General features: G+C 43.3%; 1 protein-coding gene across 2 annotated transcripts in view; it reads left to right on the forward strand.

Moving 5' to 3' along the window:
• Window positions 1-4,204: 4,204 nt before the first annotated feature.
• The window catches only part of impact (impact RWD domain protein), a 141,579-nt gene continuing 127,143 nt past the window's right edge, over window positions 4,205-18,640 (forward strand). For both annotated transcript variants that reach the window (XM_060941273.1, XM_060941272.1), the window contains exons 1-3: window positions 4,205-4,321; window positions 16,900-17,028; window positions 17,419-17,471. In XM_060941273.1, the coding sequence (XP_060797256.1) occupies window positions 4,280-4,321; window positions 16,900-17,028; window positions 17,419-17,471 (224 nt within the window). In that variant the 5' untranslated portion in view covers window positions 4,205-4,279. The remainder of the gene's footprint in view (window positions 4,322-16,899; window positions 17,029-17,418; window positions 17,472-18,640) is intronic.

Here is an 18,640-nt window from a genome sequence, read left to right on the forward strand (position 1 = left end):
TGCATAGGTTTCCTCCACAGTCCAAAGACATGCAGGTTAGGCTAATTGGTGGCTCTAAATTGACCGTAGGTGTGAATGGTTGTTTGTCTCTATGTGTCAGGCCTGCAATGACCTGGCAACTTGTCCAGGGAGTACCCCGCCTCTCACCCATAGTCAGCTGGGATAGGCTCCAGCTTGACCACAATCCTGCACAGGATAAGCGGTTACGGATAGTGGATGGACGGATGGATGGATGGACAGTTTTCAGTAACCAACATTTAGCCTGGTCAAGGCCACAGTGGATCTGGAGCCTATCCTGGATAACAGTGGGCATGAAGATGTTGCACCGGTTTTGTGTGTACATCGGATTTACAAATCCCATTAACGAAACTCTTATTCTGCACTTCCGATATCAAATGTGTAAATTCGATTTGGAAATGTTTGGCGTGTGTGCTGCATTTCATCGACAAAATAACGCTCAAAATACAATATTGATGATCCATAATCGTACTAAAATACATAAATACTTTGATGGTGATATTTTGAAAGACTTCCATTGTGATCCCACGAGCGATAATTAACCTTAACCCTAGATCTCATTATCCATAGTTTTTGGCGTAAACACAAAAACGGTGCTACAAATACACCTTGGATGCAACACTAATCCATCACAGGGCACAATGCTCAGACAAATTCACACCTAAGAGCAATTTATCTTAGCCAATTGACCTACTGGCAGGGGAGGTGGGAAGAAACCAGAAAACCCTGAGGAACCTCAACACTGCTTCCAGACAGTAAACTAAGCTCAGGATCAAACCAGGGACCCTGGAGCTGCATTTGTTAAACTCATTCCTTACCCAACATAATATTGGCAGGTTTAGAAAGTTAATTAAAAAACAACAACAACATGATTTTGGTGTAATATTTGTTTTCTTAAAATATAGTGGTGCTTGAAAGTTTGTGAACCCTTTAGAATTTTCTATATTTCTGCATAAATATGACCTAAAATATCATCAGATTTTCACACAAGTCCTAAAAGTAGATAAAGAGAACCCAGTTAAACAAATTAGACAAAAATATTATACTTGGTAATTTATTTATTGAGGAAAATGATCCAATATTACATATCTGTGAGTGGCAAAAGTATGTGAACCTTTGCTTTCAGTATCTGGTGTGACCCCCTTGTGCAGCAATAACTGCAAATAAACGTTTCCGGTAACTGTTGATCAGTCCTGCACACTGGCTTGGAGGAATTTTAGCCCATTCCTCCATACAGAACAGCTTCAACTCGGGATGTTGGTGGGTTTCCTCACATGAACTGCTCGCTTCAGGTCCTTCCACAACATTTCGATTGGATTAAGGTCAGGACTTTGACTTGGCCATTCCAAAACATTTACTTTATTCTTCTTTAACCATTCTTTGGTCGAACGACTTGTGTGCTTAGGGTCGTTGTCTTGCTGCATGACCCACCTTCTCTTGAGATTCAATTCATGGACAGATGTCCTGACATTTTCCTTTAGAATTCACTGGGATAATTCAGAATTCATTGTTCCATCAGGGTGGCAGGGTGGTGTAGTAGTTAGTGCTGTCGCCTCACAGCAAGAAGGTCCGGGTTTGAGCCCCGTGGCCGACGAGGGTCTTTCTGAAACCATTTCTTTTTTTACCATCAGGTCACAAAACATGTAATCTTTAATGAATGATATGTTAAAAGATAACTTTAATTTTCTGAGATGTAATAAAAACATATTTATATGCCAAAGTCAAGCCTATGAGTTCCAAAATGATGTCTGTTACATTACTTCTGTTACGATTGTCCATCTCGCGTCTGTTACAAATTAATTACAATCTAGCTATATACCATGTTAATCTTATTGAAAGAATGTGTATGTTTATTCTACTACACATGTTTATTAATTATATTTGCTAAAACATCACCTTCCTATGTTTCAAAAAGTAATTCTACATTGTTAAAATTGAGAATCTATATGTCCACAACACTTACTGTTACGTTCTGACTTTGGCATATAAATATGTTTTTATTACATCTCAGAAAATTAAAGTTATCTTTTAACATATCATTCATTAAAGATTACATGTTTTGTGACCTGATGGTAAAAAAAAAAGAAATGGTTTTAGGTGAATTTTTAAAAATAAGTTCATGTCCCCATTTCAGTACCCATAAGCGTGGAATCACTTATATATATATAACATAGTTATATTATTGTGGCCGACTCATCAGTCAGTAAGTTCAGAGAACTGTAAAGCGGCTGTGGTAAGCTCCAAAAGGAAATTGAGTTTCCCTGCTACAGTCACGTGACCAACTACGGCAAACGAAGAAGGTTAAAACTACAGTGAAAAAGGCGAAGTGAACCCGGTGCGCTTTTTGTTCACAATGCGCAGATTAGGCGAACCGTACCGTTGATTTTTAGCGAACCGTACTGAGACCACCTCCTGAGGTGGTCTCAGTTCGGTTCGCTTTAAAGGGGTCTGGGTACGGTTGGAGTGTTCACATATGCGCAAAAAAATGCTGAGTCATCGATCTGAGTTCGGTAATGGCCCTTTTCCACTACCCTTTTTCAGCTCACTTCAGCTCGCTTCAGCTCACTTCAGCCCGACACGGCTCGCGTTTCGACTACCAAAAACCAGCACGACTCAGCTCGTTTCAGCCCTGCTTAGCCCCTAAAACTCGCACCGTTTTGGAGTGGGGCTGAAGCGAGCCAAGCCGTGCCGAGTGAGGCTGGGGGCGTGAGCAGACACTCCCCTGTGCACTGATTGGTGAGGAGGAGTGTCCTCACATGCCCACACACGCCCCGCGAGCGCGCTGGGATCTGTAAACACCGCAAACCCGGAAGAAGAAGAATTATGAATTACGAGAATTTCTGAAGCCTTATGCGCCTCGCCTCATCTATACGCTCTTGCCAGTATCTGTCCGCGTTGTCGGTGACAACAAGCCACAGCACCGAGACCAGCAACACTAACGACTCCATGTCCTCCATGTTTATTGTTTACTATTCGGGTTGTGAGACTACCGCTGAAAAGATCACTGAATCAGTGACATACAGAGCATCGTGCACGAGTTCGCGGAGCGCAAGGCTCGTCGTATGCCCTTCAAATAATGCGCGCAGTAGGCTATTGATGTTTTATTATGAGCCATGTACAGTATGTCACCTAATGTTTTTTTTGTTTCTGAGTTACATGTTCGTTTGAAGGACTTAATGTACAAACTAACATAGTTGCACCCCGGAGTGTTGAAATTGGTAAACACAGTGCATTCAGTGAGGTTTGCACCGCCCTCCTTTTATTTCTGACTCTTCCTGTCACCGTTGCAACCTCTGAGCGCTCATTCGTATGCCCTTCAAATAATGTGCGCAGTATAGGCTATTGATGTTTTATTATGAGCCATGTACAGTATCCTAATGTTTTTTGTTTCTGAGTTACATGTTCGTTTGAAGGACTTGATGTACTAAATAACATAGTTGCACCCGGTAGTGTTGAAATTGGTAAACACCGCAGTTGCGGACATTTTGTAGCCTAAAATGATGTTATGATAAGCTTTAATAAAGGGCCCGGTCATTTGCCCCGCCCCCGGCCCGGCTCTGACTTGTTCCGCCACTGTCACTGATGTCACTGTTTGCGCTGCTTAACGGCATCACATGACGTCCACCCACTTTCGCTAACTCCACCCAATGTGTCCACCCACTTCCAGCCAGCACGGTTCAGCGCGGTTGTAGTCGAAATGCAACTCCAACAGCCCCGCTCAGCTCGACTCGGCACGGCACGGCTCAGCCGCGTTTGTAGTGGAAAAGCGGCATTAGATGGCTGAAAGGGACCAAGTGTGAAAACACCCTAATAAACATCCGCTAGTGTTCCAGAAAGTCCAGGAGAGAAAATACCAGTGTACGTCACAAACACGTCACAATTACGTAACAGCTTTGACTCCGGAAGTGTTGGCTTGCACGAGCCCTTTGAACCACGAAAAAAAACCAAGAAAAAAATACAAACAAAGAGCAAACTTCAGTAAAGTATGGCGATACAAATACGACACTGACAACATGCACATTCATTTTAACAAGTGAACGTTTGAATCACTTCCCTGTGTCATTATGAGTACTATAGGCTCGATCTCAAATATTCCTCTGTTGGATATATAGAGCACTACATAGGGTACACTTCCGTAACCTATGTAGTGCACTTATGTAGGGCGTACATAGTTGTTTGGGATTTACCCGCGTGGTCAGTCATGTGCGAGTAAACCTGAGTGTTGGTTTTCTCCACTCAAACAGCAGTGTGTTCAAAATAAATGGACACAATCACAGAAAGTGGCGACGATCTGCAGCGACAGGTCAGGTTACTCATGGTGAAGTCTGAAACATACATACATTATTGCTCTGAGTGTGTTTAAATAACTTTTCTGGAATGGTGGAAAGTTTCGGGTTTATTTGTCATGTGCACATAATGCCAGTGTCCACTGAAATGCTTGTTGTGAGGCTCAGGTACTTTACAGCTGTGAAATAATAATCTCATCTCATCTCATTATCTGTAGCCGCTTTATCCTGTTCTACAGGGTCGCAGGCGAGCTGGAGCCTATCCCAGCTGACTACGGGCGAAAGGCGGGGTACACCCTGGACAAGTCGCCAGGTCATCACAGGGCTGACACATAGACACAGACACCCATTCACATTCACACCTACGGTCAATTTAGAGTCACCAGTTAACCTAACCTGCATGCCTTTGGACTGTGGGGGAAACCGGAGCACCCGGAGGAAACCCACGCGGACACGGGGAGAACATGCAAACTCCACACAGAAAGGCCCTCGCCGGCCCCGGGACTCGAACCCAGGACCTTCTTGCTGTGAGGCGACAGCGCTAACCACTACACCACCGTGCCGCCCTGAAATAATAATAATAATTAAAGCCGCAAGCGGCCTCGACGGGCCCTCGCGCCAGCGGCCAAGGGGGGCGGGGGCATGCGTCCCCGCGAAATACCTTCCACAGCTTCTTCGGCAAGAGACATTACTCCCACAATGGCGACAAAGCACAGAATTGGACACAGAGTACACGGTGCGCTGAGATGTTGTCATGGACAGAAAATTTTATGCCATGGCTTCCCAACCAAATTAATGTATTTACCTCATCAGTCACCAAGCTACAGCTACATAGGATTGTCTTCTGTTAGACATCTATTAGTCTGTATGTAACGCTACAACACTTGCTCCCGACTGCCTACCCATCCCCCACAAGTCATGTGTGTTTAAGGCAACCAAAACAACATACTCCTGGTGCCTCACGATTGTAAACACCTCTCCTGCAACTGCTACAGCGCAATGAGCGCCCCCAGTGGTGAAAGTTCACCAAATTTGGTATACATGTCAAGGGACCTAGGAAGAGTTGTTGTGTCAAGTTTGATCAAGTTTGACCAATCAGAAGCCGAGATATAAATTGTTGCCTGAAAACAGCGCCCCCAGTGGCAAAAGTTCACAAACTTTGGGAGTTATGTCAGGTGACCTGTTAAGAGTGTGCGTATCAAGTTTGATCAAGATTGAGTAAATAGAAGATGAGATATTGATTTTTGAAGAATAAATGTTTTGGTTTTTCCCATGTCAGTAGGTGGCGCTATGCTGTACATGAGCGATTATGAGTTGGAAAAGTAAGTGTCTACAACAGCAACGTACTAACACAAGATAGTGGTGTGAAGGAAAAGCATTATGGAATAATTTACCAAAAACCCGTTTTGGAGCAAGTGCGTCGGCCAAAAACAGCGCCCCACATGGACGAAAATTCCCAAAATGTGGTATACATGACATGGGAGGTAGTAAGAGGGTGGCCGTGAAGTTTGACCAAATTTGAGGAAAGAGTGGATTTTTTGCCCAAAAATAGCGCCCCCAGTGGCGAAATATCACAGAAATTGGGTAGCATGTCAGAAGCCCAATGAGTGATTTGCGTGTGAAGTATGAGCAGTTTTGAGCAATTAGAAGATTTGTTATGAATTTTTAAGCATGTAAAATTTTGCATTGAAAATTGATTGACGTAAAACTTCTGAACGGCTTATCCTACGTGAAACGTATTTAGGAACTTTTGTCAGCCATGTCTGTAGATGATGGCTATCAATTTTGGTGATATTCCTATGAACGGCCTAGGAGGAGTTGCGCCGTCTTCGTGGCCATGCATTTCGCACAAAAGCGAAATTACCTCACTTCCTGTTGGGCGTGGCTAATGCATTGGCATTACAAATTTGTCCGGCTTAGTGAGATACATATGGGTACCAAATGGCATGCCACTACTACAAACTACATGGCACCCAGGCACCTTTATGCGGGAGGCCAAAATCACAACGACTTAGGGGGCGCTAAAGAGGCCCTGAGGCCTGCCTGGATCTGGGCTTCTGGTTCTCAGTAGCGGTGGCAGTCTAAGAAAAAGGAGCCAAATTTCGTGCGTTGTCGACCATGGCAAGCGCCCCAATAAGGGTCTTGTAAAGAGTTTGCTTGCCAAGTTTGACAAATCAGAAGCTGCAATATCAATTTTGCCATAACCAGCACCCCCAGGGGCGAAAGTGCACAAAATTTGGCGTATATGTCAGGTGAGCTATGAAGAGTATGGGTATGAAGTTTGATGACAATTGAGTAAATAGAAGATGAGATATAGATTTTTGAAGAATAAATTTTTTGGTTTTTCCCATGTCAGTAGGTGGCGCTATGCTGTACATGAGCGATTATGAGTTGGAAAAATAAGTGTCTACAACAGCAACGTACTATCACAAGGGAGTGGTGTGAAGGGAAAGCATTATGGAATTATTTACCAAAAACCCGTTTTGGAGCAATTGCATCGGCCAAAAACAGCGCCCCCCATGGACGAAAAATCCCAAAATGTGGTATACATGACATGGGAGGTAGTAAGAGGGTGGCCGTGAAGTTTGACCAAATTTGAGGAAAGATTGGATCTTTTGCCCAAAAATAGCGCCCCCAGTGGCGAAATATCACAGAAATTGGGTAACATGTCAGAAGCCCAATGAGTGATTTGCGTGTGAAGTATGAGCAGTTTTGAGCAATCAGAAGATTTGCTATGAATTTTTAAGCATGTAAAATTTTGCATCGAAAATTGATTGACGTATAACTTCTGAACGGTTAATCCTACGTGAAACGTATTTAGTAACTTTTGTCAGCCATGTCTGTAGATGATGTGTATCAATTTTGGTGACATTCCTAAGAACGGTCTAGGAGGAGTTGCGCCGTCTTCGTGGCCATGCATTTCGCACAAAAGTGAAATTACCTCACTTCCTGTTGGGCGTGGCTAATGCATTGGCATTACATTTTTGTCCGGCTTAGTGAGATACATATGCGTACCAAATGGCATGCCACTACTACAAACTACACGGCACCCAGGCACCTTAATGCGGGAGGCCAAAATCACAACGACTTAGGGGGCGCTATAGAGGCCCTGAGCCCCGGCCAAGTTTGGGCTTTTGGGTCTGAGTAGCGGTGGCAATTCTCGGAACTGGTGCCAAATTTGGTGCGTTTTCGCCCATGGCAAGCGCCCCGAAAATGGCCCAACAGCGGAGAAAAATAAAGAAGAAGAAGAAGAAGAAGAAGAAGACGGAAGAATAATTAAAGCCGCAAGCGGCCTCGACGGGCCCTCGCGCCAGCGGCCAAGGGGGGCGGGGGCATGCGTCCCCGCGAAATACCTTCCACAGCTTCTTCGGCAAGAGACATTACTCCCACAATGGCGACAAAGCACAGAATTGGACACAGAGTACACGGTGCGCTGAGATGTTGTCATGGACAGAAAATTTTATGCCATGGCTTCCCAACCAAATTAATGTATTTACCTCATCAGTCACCAAGCTACAGCTACATAGGATTGTCTTCTGTTAGACATCTATTAGTCTGTATGTAACGCTACAACACTTGCTCCCGACTGCCTACCCATCCCCCACAAGTCATGTGTGTTTAAGGCAACCAAAACAACATACTCCTGGTGCCTCACGATTGTAAACACCTCTCCTGCAACTGCTACAGCGCAATGAGCGCCCCCAGTGGTGAAAGTTCACCAAATTTGGTATACATGTCAAGGGACCTAGGAAGAGTTGTTGTGTCAAGTTTGATCAAGTTTGACCAATCAGAAGCCGAGATATAAATTGTTGCCTGAAAACAGCGCCCCCAGTGGCAAAAGTTCACAAACTTTGGGAGTTATGTCAGGTGACCTGTTAAGAGTGTGCGTATCAAGTTTGATCAAGATTGAGTAAATAGAAGATGAGATATTGATTTTTGAAGAATAAATGTTTTGGTTTTTCCCATGTCAGTAGGTGGCGCTATGCTGTACATGAGCGATTATGAGTTGGAAAAGTAAGTGTCTACAACAGCAACGTACTAACACAAGATAGTGGTGTGAAGGAAAAGCATTATGGAATAATTTACCAAAAACCCGTTTTGGAGCAAGTGCGTCGGCCAAAAACAGCGCCCCACATGGACGAAAATTCCCAAAATGTGGTATACATGACATGGGAGGTAGTAAGAGGGTGGCCGTGAAGTTTGACCAAATTTGAGGAAAGAGTGGATTTTTTGCCCAAAAATAGCGCCCCCAGTGGCGAAATATCACAGAAATTGGGTAGCATGTCAGAAGCCCAATGAGTGATTTGCGTGTGAAGTATGAGCAGTTTTGAGCAATTAGAAGATTTGTTATGAATTTTTAAGCATGTAAAATTTTGCATTGAAAATTGATTGACGTAAAACTTCTGAACGGCTTATCCTACGTGAAACGTATTTAGGAACTTTTGTCAGCCATGTCTGTAGATGATGGCTATCAATTTTGGTGATATTCCTATGAACGGCCTAGGAGGAGTTGCGCCGTCTTCGTGGCCATGCATTTCGCACAAAAGCGAAATTACCTCACTTCCTGTTGGGCGTGGCTAATGCATTGGCATTACAAATTTGTCCGGCTTAGTGAGATACATATGGGTACCAAATGGCATGCCACTACTACAAACTACATGGCACCCAGGCACCTTTATGCGGGAGGCCAAAATCACAACGACTTAGGGGGCGCTAAAGAGGCCCTGAGGCCTGCCTGGATCTGGGCTTCTGGTTCTCAGTAGCGGTGGCAGTCTAAGAAAAAGGAGCCAAATTTCGTGCGTTGTCGACCATGGCAAGCGCCCCAATAAGGGTCTTGTAAAGAGTTTGCTTGCCAAGTTTGACAAATCAGAAGCTGCAATATCAATTTTGCCATAACCAGCACCCCCAGGGGCGAAAGTGCACAAAATTTGGCGTATATGTCAGGTGAGCTATGAAGAGTATGGGTATGAAGTTTGATGACAATTGAGTAAATAGAAGATGAGATATAGATTTTTGAAGAATAAATTTTTTGGTTTTTCCCATGTCAGTAGGTGGCGCTATGCTGTACATGAGCGATTATGAGTTGGAAAAATAAGTGTCTACAACAGCAACGTACTATCACAAGGGAGTGGTGTGAAGGGAAAGCATTATGGAATTATTTACCAAAAACCCGTTTTGGAGCAATTGCATCGGCCAAAAACAGCGCCCCCCATGGACGAAAAATCCCAAAATGTGGTATACATGACATGGGAGGTAGTAAGAGGGTGGCCGTGAAGTTTGACCAAATTTGAGGAAAGATTGGATCTTTTGCCCAAAAATAGCGCCCCCAGTGGCGAAATATCACAGAAATTGGGTAACATGTCAGAAGCCCAATGAGTGATTTGCGTGTGAAGTATGAGCAGTTTTGAGCAATCAGAAGATTTGCTATGAATTTTTAAGCATGTAAAATTTTGCATCGAAAATTGATTGACGTATAACTTCTGAACGGTTAATCCTACGTGAAACGTATTTAGTAACTTTTGTCAGCCATGTCTGTAGATGATGTGTATCAATTTTGGTGACATTCCTAAGAACGGTCTAGGAGGAGTTGCGCCGTCTTCGTGGCCATGCATTTCGCACAAAAGTGAAATTACCTCACTTCCTGTTGGGCGTGGCTAATGCATTGGCATTACATTTTTGTCCGGCTTAGTGAGATACATATGCGTACCAAATGGCATGCCACTACTACAAACTACACGGCACCCAGGCACCTTAATGCGGGAGGCCAAAATCACAACGACTTAGGGGGCGCTATAGAGGCCCTGAGCCCCGGCCAAGTTTGGGCTTTTGGGTCTGAGTAGCGGTGGCAATTCTCGGAACTGGTGCCAAATTTGGTGCGTTTTCGCCCATGGCAAGCGCCCTGAAAATGGCCCAACAGCGGAGAAAAATAAAGAAGAAGAAGAAGAAGAAGACGGAAGAATAATTAAAGCCGCAAGCGGCCTCGACGGGCCCTCGCGCCAGCGGCCAAGGGGGGCGGGGGCATGCGTCCCCGCGAAATACCTTCCACAGCTTCTTCGGCAAGAGACATTACTCCCACAATGGCGACAAAGCACAGAATCGGACACAGAGTACACGGTGCGCTGAGATGTTGTCATGGACAGAAAATTTTATGCCATGGCTTCCCAACCAAATTAATGTATTTACCTCATCAGTCACCAAGCTATAGCTACATAGGATTGTCTTCTGTTAGACATCTATTAGTCTGTATGTAACGCTACAACACTTGCTCCCGACTGCCTACCCAATCCCCACAAGTCATGTGTGTTTAAGGCAACCAAAACAACATACTCCTGGTGCCTCATGATTGTAAACACCTCTCCTGCAACTGATACAGCGCAATGAGTGCCCCCAGTGGTGAAAGTTCACCAAATTTGGTATACATGTCAAGGGTCCTATGAAGAGTTGTTGTGTCAAGTTTGATCAAGTTTGACCAATCAGAAGCCGAGATATAAAATGTTGCCTGAAAACAGCGCCCCCAGTGGCAAAATTTTACAAAATTTGGGAGATATGTCAGGTGACCTGTTAAGAGTGTGCGTATCAAGTTTGATCAAGATTGAGTAAATAGAAGATGAGATATTGATTTTTGAAGAAGAAATGTTTTGGTTTTTCCCATGTCAGTAGGTGGCGCTATGCTGTACATGAGCGATTATGAGTTGGAAAAATAAGTGTCTACAACAGCAACGTACTATCACAAGGTAGTGGTGTGAAGGAAAAGCATTATGGAATTATTTACCAAAAACCCGTTTTGGAGCAATTGCGTCGGCCAAAAACAGCGCCCCCCATGGACGAAAATTCCCAAAATGTGGTATACATGACATGAGAGGTAGTAAGAGGGTGGCCGTGAAGTTTGACCAAATTAGAGGAAAGATTGGATTTTTTGATCAAAAATAGCGCCCCCAGTGGCGAAATATCACAGAATTTGGGTAGCATGTCAGAAGCCCAATGAGTGATTAGGGTGTGAAGTATGAGCAGTTTTGAGCAATTAGAAGATTTGTTATGAATTTTTAAGCATGTAAAATTTTGCATTGAAAATTGATTGACGTATAACTTCTGAACGGTTTATCCTACGTGAAACATATTTAGGTACTTTTGTCAGCCATGTCTGTAGATGATGCCTATCAATTTTGTTGACATTCCTATGAACGGCCTAGGAGGAGTTGCGCCGTCTTCGTGGCCATGCATTTCGCACAAAAGTGAAATTACCTCACTTCCTGTTGGGCATGGCTAATGCATTGGCATTACATTTTTGTCCGGCTTAGTGAGATACATATGCATACCAAATGGCATGCCACTACTACAAACTACATGGCAACCAGGCACCTTTATGCGGGAGGCCAAAATCACAACGACTGAGGGGGCGCTAAAGAGGCCCTGAGGCCCGCCTGGATCTGGGCTTCTGGTTCTCAGTAGCGGTGGCAGTCTAAGAAAAAGGAGCCAAATTTCGTGCGTTGTCGACCATGGCAAGCGCCCCAATAAGGATCTTGTAAAGAGTTTGCTTGCCAAGTTTGACAAATCAGAAGCTGCAATATCATTTTTGCCATAACCAGCACCCCCAGGGGCGAAAGTGCACAAAATTTGGCGCATATGTCAGGTGAGCTATGAAGAGTTTGCGTATGAAGTTTGATGACAATTGAGTAAATAGAAGATGAGATATAGATTTTTGAAGAATAAATTTTTTGGTTTTTCCCATGACAGTAGGTGGCGCTATGCTGTACATGAGCGATTATGAGTTGGAAAAATAAGTGTCTACAACAGCAATGTACTATCACAAGGTAGTGGTGTGAAGGGAAAGCATTATGGAATAATTTACCAAAAACCCGTTTTGGAGCAATTGCGTCGGCCAAAAAGAGCGCCCCCCATGGACGAAAATACCCAAAATGTGGTATACATGACATGGGAGGTAGTAAGAGGGTGGCCGTGAAGTTTGACCAAATTTGAGGAAAGATTGGATTTTTTGCCCAAAAATAGCGCCCCCAGTGGCGAAATATCACAGAAATTGTGTAACATGTCAGAAGCCCAATGAGTGATTTGCGTGCGAAGTATGAGCAGTTTTGAGCAATCAGAAGATTTGTTATGAATTTTTAAGCATGTAAAATTTTGCATCGAAAATTGATTGACGTATAACTTGTGAACGGTTAATCCTACGTGAAACGTATTTAGTAACTTTTGTCAGCCATGTCTGTAGATGATGTGTATCAATTTTGGTGACATTCCTATGAACGGTCTAGGAGGAGTTGCGCCGTCTTCGTGGCCATGCATTTCGCACAAAAGTGAAATTACCTCACTTCCTGTTGGGCGTGGCTAATGCATTGGCATTACATTTTTGTCCGGCTTAGTGAGATACATATGCGTACCAAATGGCATGCCACTACTACTAACTACATGGCAACCAGGCACCTTAATGCGGGAGACCAAAATCACAACGACTTAGGGGGCGCTATAGAGGCCCTGAGCCCCGGTCAAGTTTGGGCTTTTGGGTCTGAGTAGCGGTGGCAATTCTCGGAACTGGTGCCAAATTTTGTGCGTTTTTGCCCATGGCAAGTGCCCCGAAAATGGCCCAACAGCGGAGAAAAATAAAGAAGAAGACGGAAGAATAATAATAGTGAACTCTTACAAGAACAATAGGGCCTTCGCCCTATAGGGCTCGGGCCCTAATAATAGTGAACTCTTACAAGAACAATAGGGCCTTCGCCCTATAGGGCTCGGGCCCTAATTAAAGCCGCTAGCGGCCTCGACGGGCCCTCGCGCCAGAGGCCAAGGGGGGCGGGGGCATGCGTCCCCGCGAAAGACCTTCCACAGCTTCTTCGGCAAGAGACATTACTCCCACAATGGCGACAAAGCACAGAATTGGACACATGGCAACAATAGGGTCTCGCACTGAACGGTGCTCGGGGGGCGCTATAGAGGCCCTGAGGCCCGCCTGGATCTGGGCTTCTGGTTCTCAGTAGCGGTGGCAGTCGAAGAAAAAGGAGCCAAATTTCGTGTGTTGTCGACCATGGCAAGCGCCCCAATAAGGGTCTTGTAAAGAGTTTGCTTGCCAAGTTTGACAAATCAGAAGCTGCAATATCATTTCTGCCATAACCAGCACCCCCAGGGGCGAAAGTGCACAAAATTTGGCGTACATGTCAGGTGAGCTATGAAGAGTTTGCGTATGAAGTTTGATGACAATTGAGTAAATAGAAGATGAGATATAGATTTTTGAAGAATAAATTTTTTGGTTTTTCCCATGTCAGTAGGTGGCGCTATGCTGTACATGAGCGATTATGAGTTGGAAAAGTAAGTGTCTACAACAGCAACGCACTATCACAAGGTAGTGGTGTGAAGGAAAAGTATTATGGAATTATTTACCAAAAACCCGTTTTGAAGCAATTGCGAAGGCCAAAAACAGCGCCCCCCATGGAAGAAAATTCCCAAAATGTGGTATACATGACATGGGAGGTAGTAAGAGGGTGGCCGTGAAGTTTGACCAAATTTGAGGAAAGATTGGATTTTTTGCCCAAAAATAGCGCCCCCAGTGGCGAAATATCACAGAAATTGGGTAACATGTCAGAAGCCCAATGAGTGATTTGCGTGTGAAGAATGAGCAGTTTTGAGCAATCAGACGATTTGTTATGAATTTTTAAGCATGTAAAATTTTGCATCGAAAATTGATTGACGTATAACTTCTGAACGGTTAATCCTACGTGAAACGTATTTAGTAACTTTTGTCAGCCATGTCTGTAGATGATGTGTATCAATTTTGGAGACATTCCTATGAACGGTCTAGGAGGATTTGCGCCGTCTTCGAGGCCATGCATTTCGCACAAAAGTGAAATTACCTCACTTCCTGTTGGGCGTGGCTAATGCATTGGCATTACATTTTTGACCGGCTTAGTGAGATACATATGTATACCAAAGGGCAAGCCACTACTACAAACTACATGGCAACCAGGCACCTTAATGCGGGAGGCCAAAATCACTACGAGTTAGGGGGCGCTATAGAGGCCCTGAGGCCCGCCTGGATCTGGGCTTCTGGTTCTCAGTAGCGGTGGCAGTCTAAGAAAAAGGAGCCAAATTTCGTGCGTTGTCGACCATGGCAAGCGCCCCAATAAGGGTCTTGTAAAGAGTTTGCTTGCCAAGTCTGACAAATCAGAAGCTGCAATATCATTTCTGCCATAACCAGCACCCCCAGGGGCGAAAGTGCACAAAATTTGGCGTACATGTCAGGTGAGCTATGAAGAGTTTGCGTATGAAGTTTGATGACAATTGAGTAAATAGAAGATGAGATATAGATTTTTGAAGAATAAATTTTTTGGTTTTTCCCATGTCAGTAGGTGGCGCTATGCTGTACATGAGCGATTATGAGTTGGAAAAGTAAGTGTCTACAACAGCAACGCACTATCACAAGGTAGTGGTGTGAAGGAAAAGTATTATGGAATTATTTACCAAAAACCCGTTTTGAAGCAATTGCGAAGGCCAAAAACAGCGCCCCCCATGGAAGAAAATTCCCAAAATGTGGTAAACATGACATGGGAGGTAGTAAGAGGGTGGCCGTGAAGTTTGACCAAATTTGAGGAAAGATTGGATTTTTTGCCCAAAAATAGCGCCCCCAGTGGCGAAATATCACAGAAATTGGGTAACATGTCAGAAGCCCAATGAGTGATTTGCGTGTGAAGAATGAGCAGTTTTGAGCAATCAGACGATTTGTTATGAATTTTTAAGCATGTAAAATTTTGCATCGAAAATTGAGTGACGTATAACTTCTGAACGGTTAATCCTACGTTAAACGTATTTAGTAACTTTTGTCAGCCATGTCTGTAGATGATGTGTATCAATTTTGGAGACATTCCTATGAACGGTCTAGGAGGAGTTGCGCCGTCTTCGTGGCCATGCATTTCGCACAAAAGTGAAATTACCTCACTTCCTGTTGGGCGTGGCTAATGCATTGGCATTACATTTTTGTCCGGCTTAGTGAGATACATATGCGTACCAAATGGCATGCCACTACTACAAACTACATGGCAACCAGGCACCTTAATGCGGGAGACCAAAATCACAACGACTTAGGGGGCGCTATAGAGGCCCTGAGCCCCGGCCAAGTTTTGGCTTTTGGGTCTGAGTAGCGGTGGCAATTCTCGGAAGTGGTGCCAAATTTCGTGCGTTTTCGCCCATGGCAAGTGCCCCGAAAATGGCCCAACAGCGGAGAAAAATAAAGAAGAAGACGGAAGAATAATAATAGTGAACTCTTACAAGAACAATAGGGCCTTCGCCCATAGGGCTCGTGCCCTAATAATAGTGAACTCTTACAAGAACAATAGGGCCTTCGCCCATAGGGCTCGGGCCCTAAATATATATATCTCATCTCATTATCTCTAGCTGCTTTATCCTGTTCTACAGGGTCGCAGGCAAGCTGGAGCCTATCCCAGCTGACTACGGGCGAAAGGCGGGGTACACCCTGGACAAGTCGCCAGGTCATCACAGGGCTGACACATAGACACAGACACCCATTCACACTCACATTCACACCTACGGTCAATTTAGAGTCACCAGTTAACCTAACCTGCATGTCTTTGGACTGTGGGGGAAACCGGAGCACCCGGAGGAAACCCACGCGGACACGGGGAGAACATGCAAACTCCACACAGAAAGGCCCTCGACAGCCACGGGGCTCGAACCTGGACCTTCTTGCTGTGAGGCAACAGCGCTAACCACTACACCACCGTGCTGCTATATATATATATATATATATATATATATATATATATATATAATATGAAATATAAAGTGCATATGGAATGCAAATATAAAGGTAGAGTGAAAAATGAAAACATTTTTGAAAAAAGGAGAGGCAAACAAACAATGTGCAAACATAGAGGTAGATATACTGTGCAATGTCTTGTGCAAAATTCCTAATATAATCCGTGGTTCAAAGCCTGATGGAAATATAGAGGTAGATGGTGATTATAATCCGTGGTTCAAAAGCCTGATGGCCTGGGGGTAAAAACTGTTCATCAGTCTAGTAGTCCTTGCTTTCACACTCCTGTAGCGTCTGCCAGATGGTAGAAGCGTGAATAGTCTGTGTTGTGGGTGTGTTTTTAAAAGGTTAGTTGGTTATTTATTTATTTATTTATGATATGCTGCTGTGATCTGAGCCCTCAAACAGTGTTTCGTTGTATAGTAATGTGCAATGACAAAGTATCCATCCATCCACCCATCCCCCAGCTGCTCCCTGAGCACTGTAGCATAGCTGCCCACTGCTCTGGGTTATGTATGTGTGTTCATTGCTCACTTGTGTGTGCGCACTGCTTCAAATGGGTTAAATGCAGAGGAGGAATTTCACTATGCTTGCGTGTACATGTGACAAAAATAAATGCTTCTTCTAAAAAATAAATAGTAGCTCTGTGCAGTTGTAGTGTCTGAACTGGAGACATAATATAAATGTATAAAAAGCAGCTGTAGTAGTATGTGTAGTGTGTAATAAATAAGATCAATATATTGCACAGGCAGGACTTAGTCCTTAGTGGCCATAATATTACAACATTGTTAATCTTTGATCATTTTGATTTCACTGTTTTAGATTGAAGAAATCGAAGCGCTTTCCTCTATTTATGGGGATGAGTGGTGTGTGATCGACGAGGCATCCAGGGTCTTTTGCATCAAAATATCAGATGACATTTCTGAACCGAAATGTTCTGTTTGTTTACAGGTAAATGAAGAACAGTCAAGTTAAATCAACTAGGCTGTATCAGTACATCACAGATAGTAATGTAATGTTATGAATTAATATTCATATAGTAGTTCCCTCAAAACTGCAGTATACCATTTAACACGAGACAATAGACTGTTACACCTCACTAAACTATTTCAGTAATCCCTGACTATGAAATAACAAGATACATTAAAAGTATTGTTTTAAAAATATTTGTTGCCTTGGTTGCTCATTACTGAGAATAGTCAGGCATCAAGTCAAAATGAATTGTCCTTTCCAGTATATCATTGTTTGATTAATGCATTGATATTATTATGTTATTACTATAAGCGTACAGCACAAGTGTTGATACCGTTTATGAGTTCTTTAAATCTTTGCTTTGAAAAGATCATACTGCCTGAAGACTACCCAAGCTCCTCACCTCCAATATACCAAATAAAGTAAGTACCCTGTGTTTCTTTTTTTCTGTTTGTTTGTTTTTTTCTTTTAAGTATGGTGGACAAAATATATTTAGGTTCATTTTAGAAAAATAAAAATACCTTGGGTATATAAGGTATTGTATATGAATTTTCCTACCTTCAGACATAATGTGGTTTGTGATGCACTTGAAGATTTAAGCATGATTTGTGCATGATAATCTGGTAGCTAGCATTCCTTGTTGGGTACATTCACCTCAAATGAAAGGAAAATTTTATAATGAAATCTTTGTATAAAAGTTTCTTTGCACATCTTTGTATATTTCAAACAAGAATATCAAAATCTCCTAATTGATCTTCTTTCTTATAAATATATTTTTGAGAATGACTTTTTACATAAAATCTCTTATGCTGTCAATGTTTGTCCTGTGTTGTTGCATTACAAGATGGAATTAAAATTAATTTTTGGGAGGCGAGCACCATTTGATTTACTCAACATGCCTACCACTTTAAAGGTGCAAATTGTTGTTTTATTGTGACATAAACAATAATTAAGATGGAAAAAAACAGAAATCTAGAGTGTGCATAGGTATTCACCCCCTTTCGTATGAAGGCCCTAAATAAGAGCTGGTCCAACCAATTCACTTCATAAGTCACATAATTAGTTGATTAAGATTCACCTGTGTGCAATCAAAGTGTCACATGATCTGTCACATGATGTCTGTATGACTCAACCTGTTCTGGAAGGACCCTGACTCTGCAACACTACTAAGCAAGCAACATGAAAACCAAGGAGCCTCCAAACAGGTCAGAGACAAAGTTGTGGAGAAGTATGGATCAAGGTTGGATTATTGAAAATATCCCAAACTTTGAATATCCCAGGGAGCACCATTAAATCCATTATAGTAAAATGGAAAGAATACGGCACCACTACAAACCTGACAAGAGAAGGCCGCCCACCAAAACTCACAGACCAGGCAAAGAGGGCATTAATCAGAGATGCAACAAAGACACCAATGATAACACTGAAGGAGCTGCAGAGATCCACAGTGGAGATGGGAGTATCTGTCCATAAGACCACTTTAAGCCATACACTCCACAGAGTGGGGCTTTATGGAAGAGTGGCCAGAAAAAAGTCATTGCTTAACAAAACACGTTTGGAGTTTGCCCAATAGCATGTGGCAGATTCCCCA

Source organism: Neoarius graeffei, chromosome 15 (assembly GCF_027579695.1).
Source record: "Neoarius graeffei isolate fNeoGra1 chromosome 15, fNeoGra1.pri, whole genome shotgun sequence".
Lineage (NCBI taxonomy): Eukaryota > Metazoa > Chordata > Actinopteri > Siluriformes > Ariidae > Neoarius > Neoarius graeffei.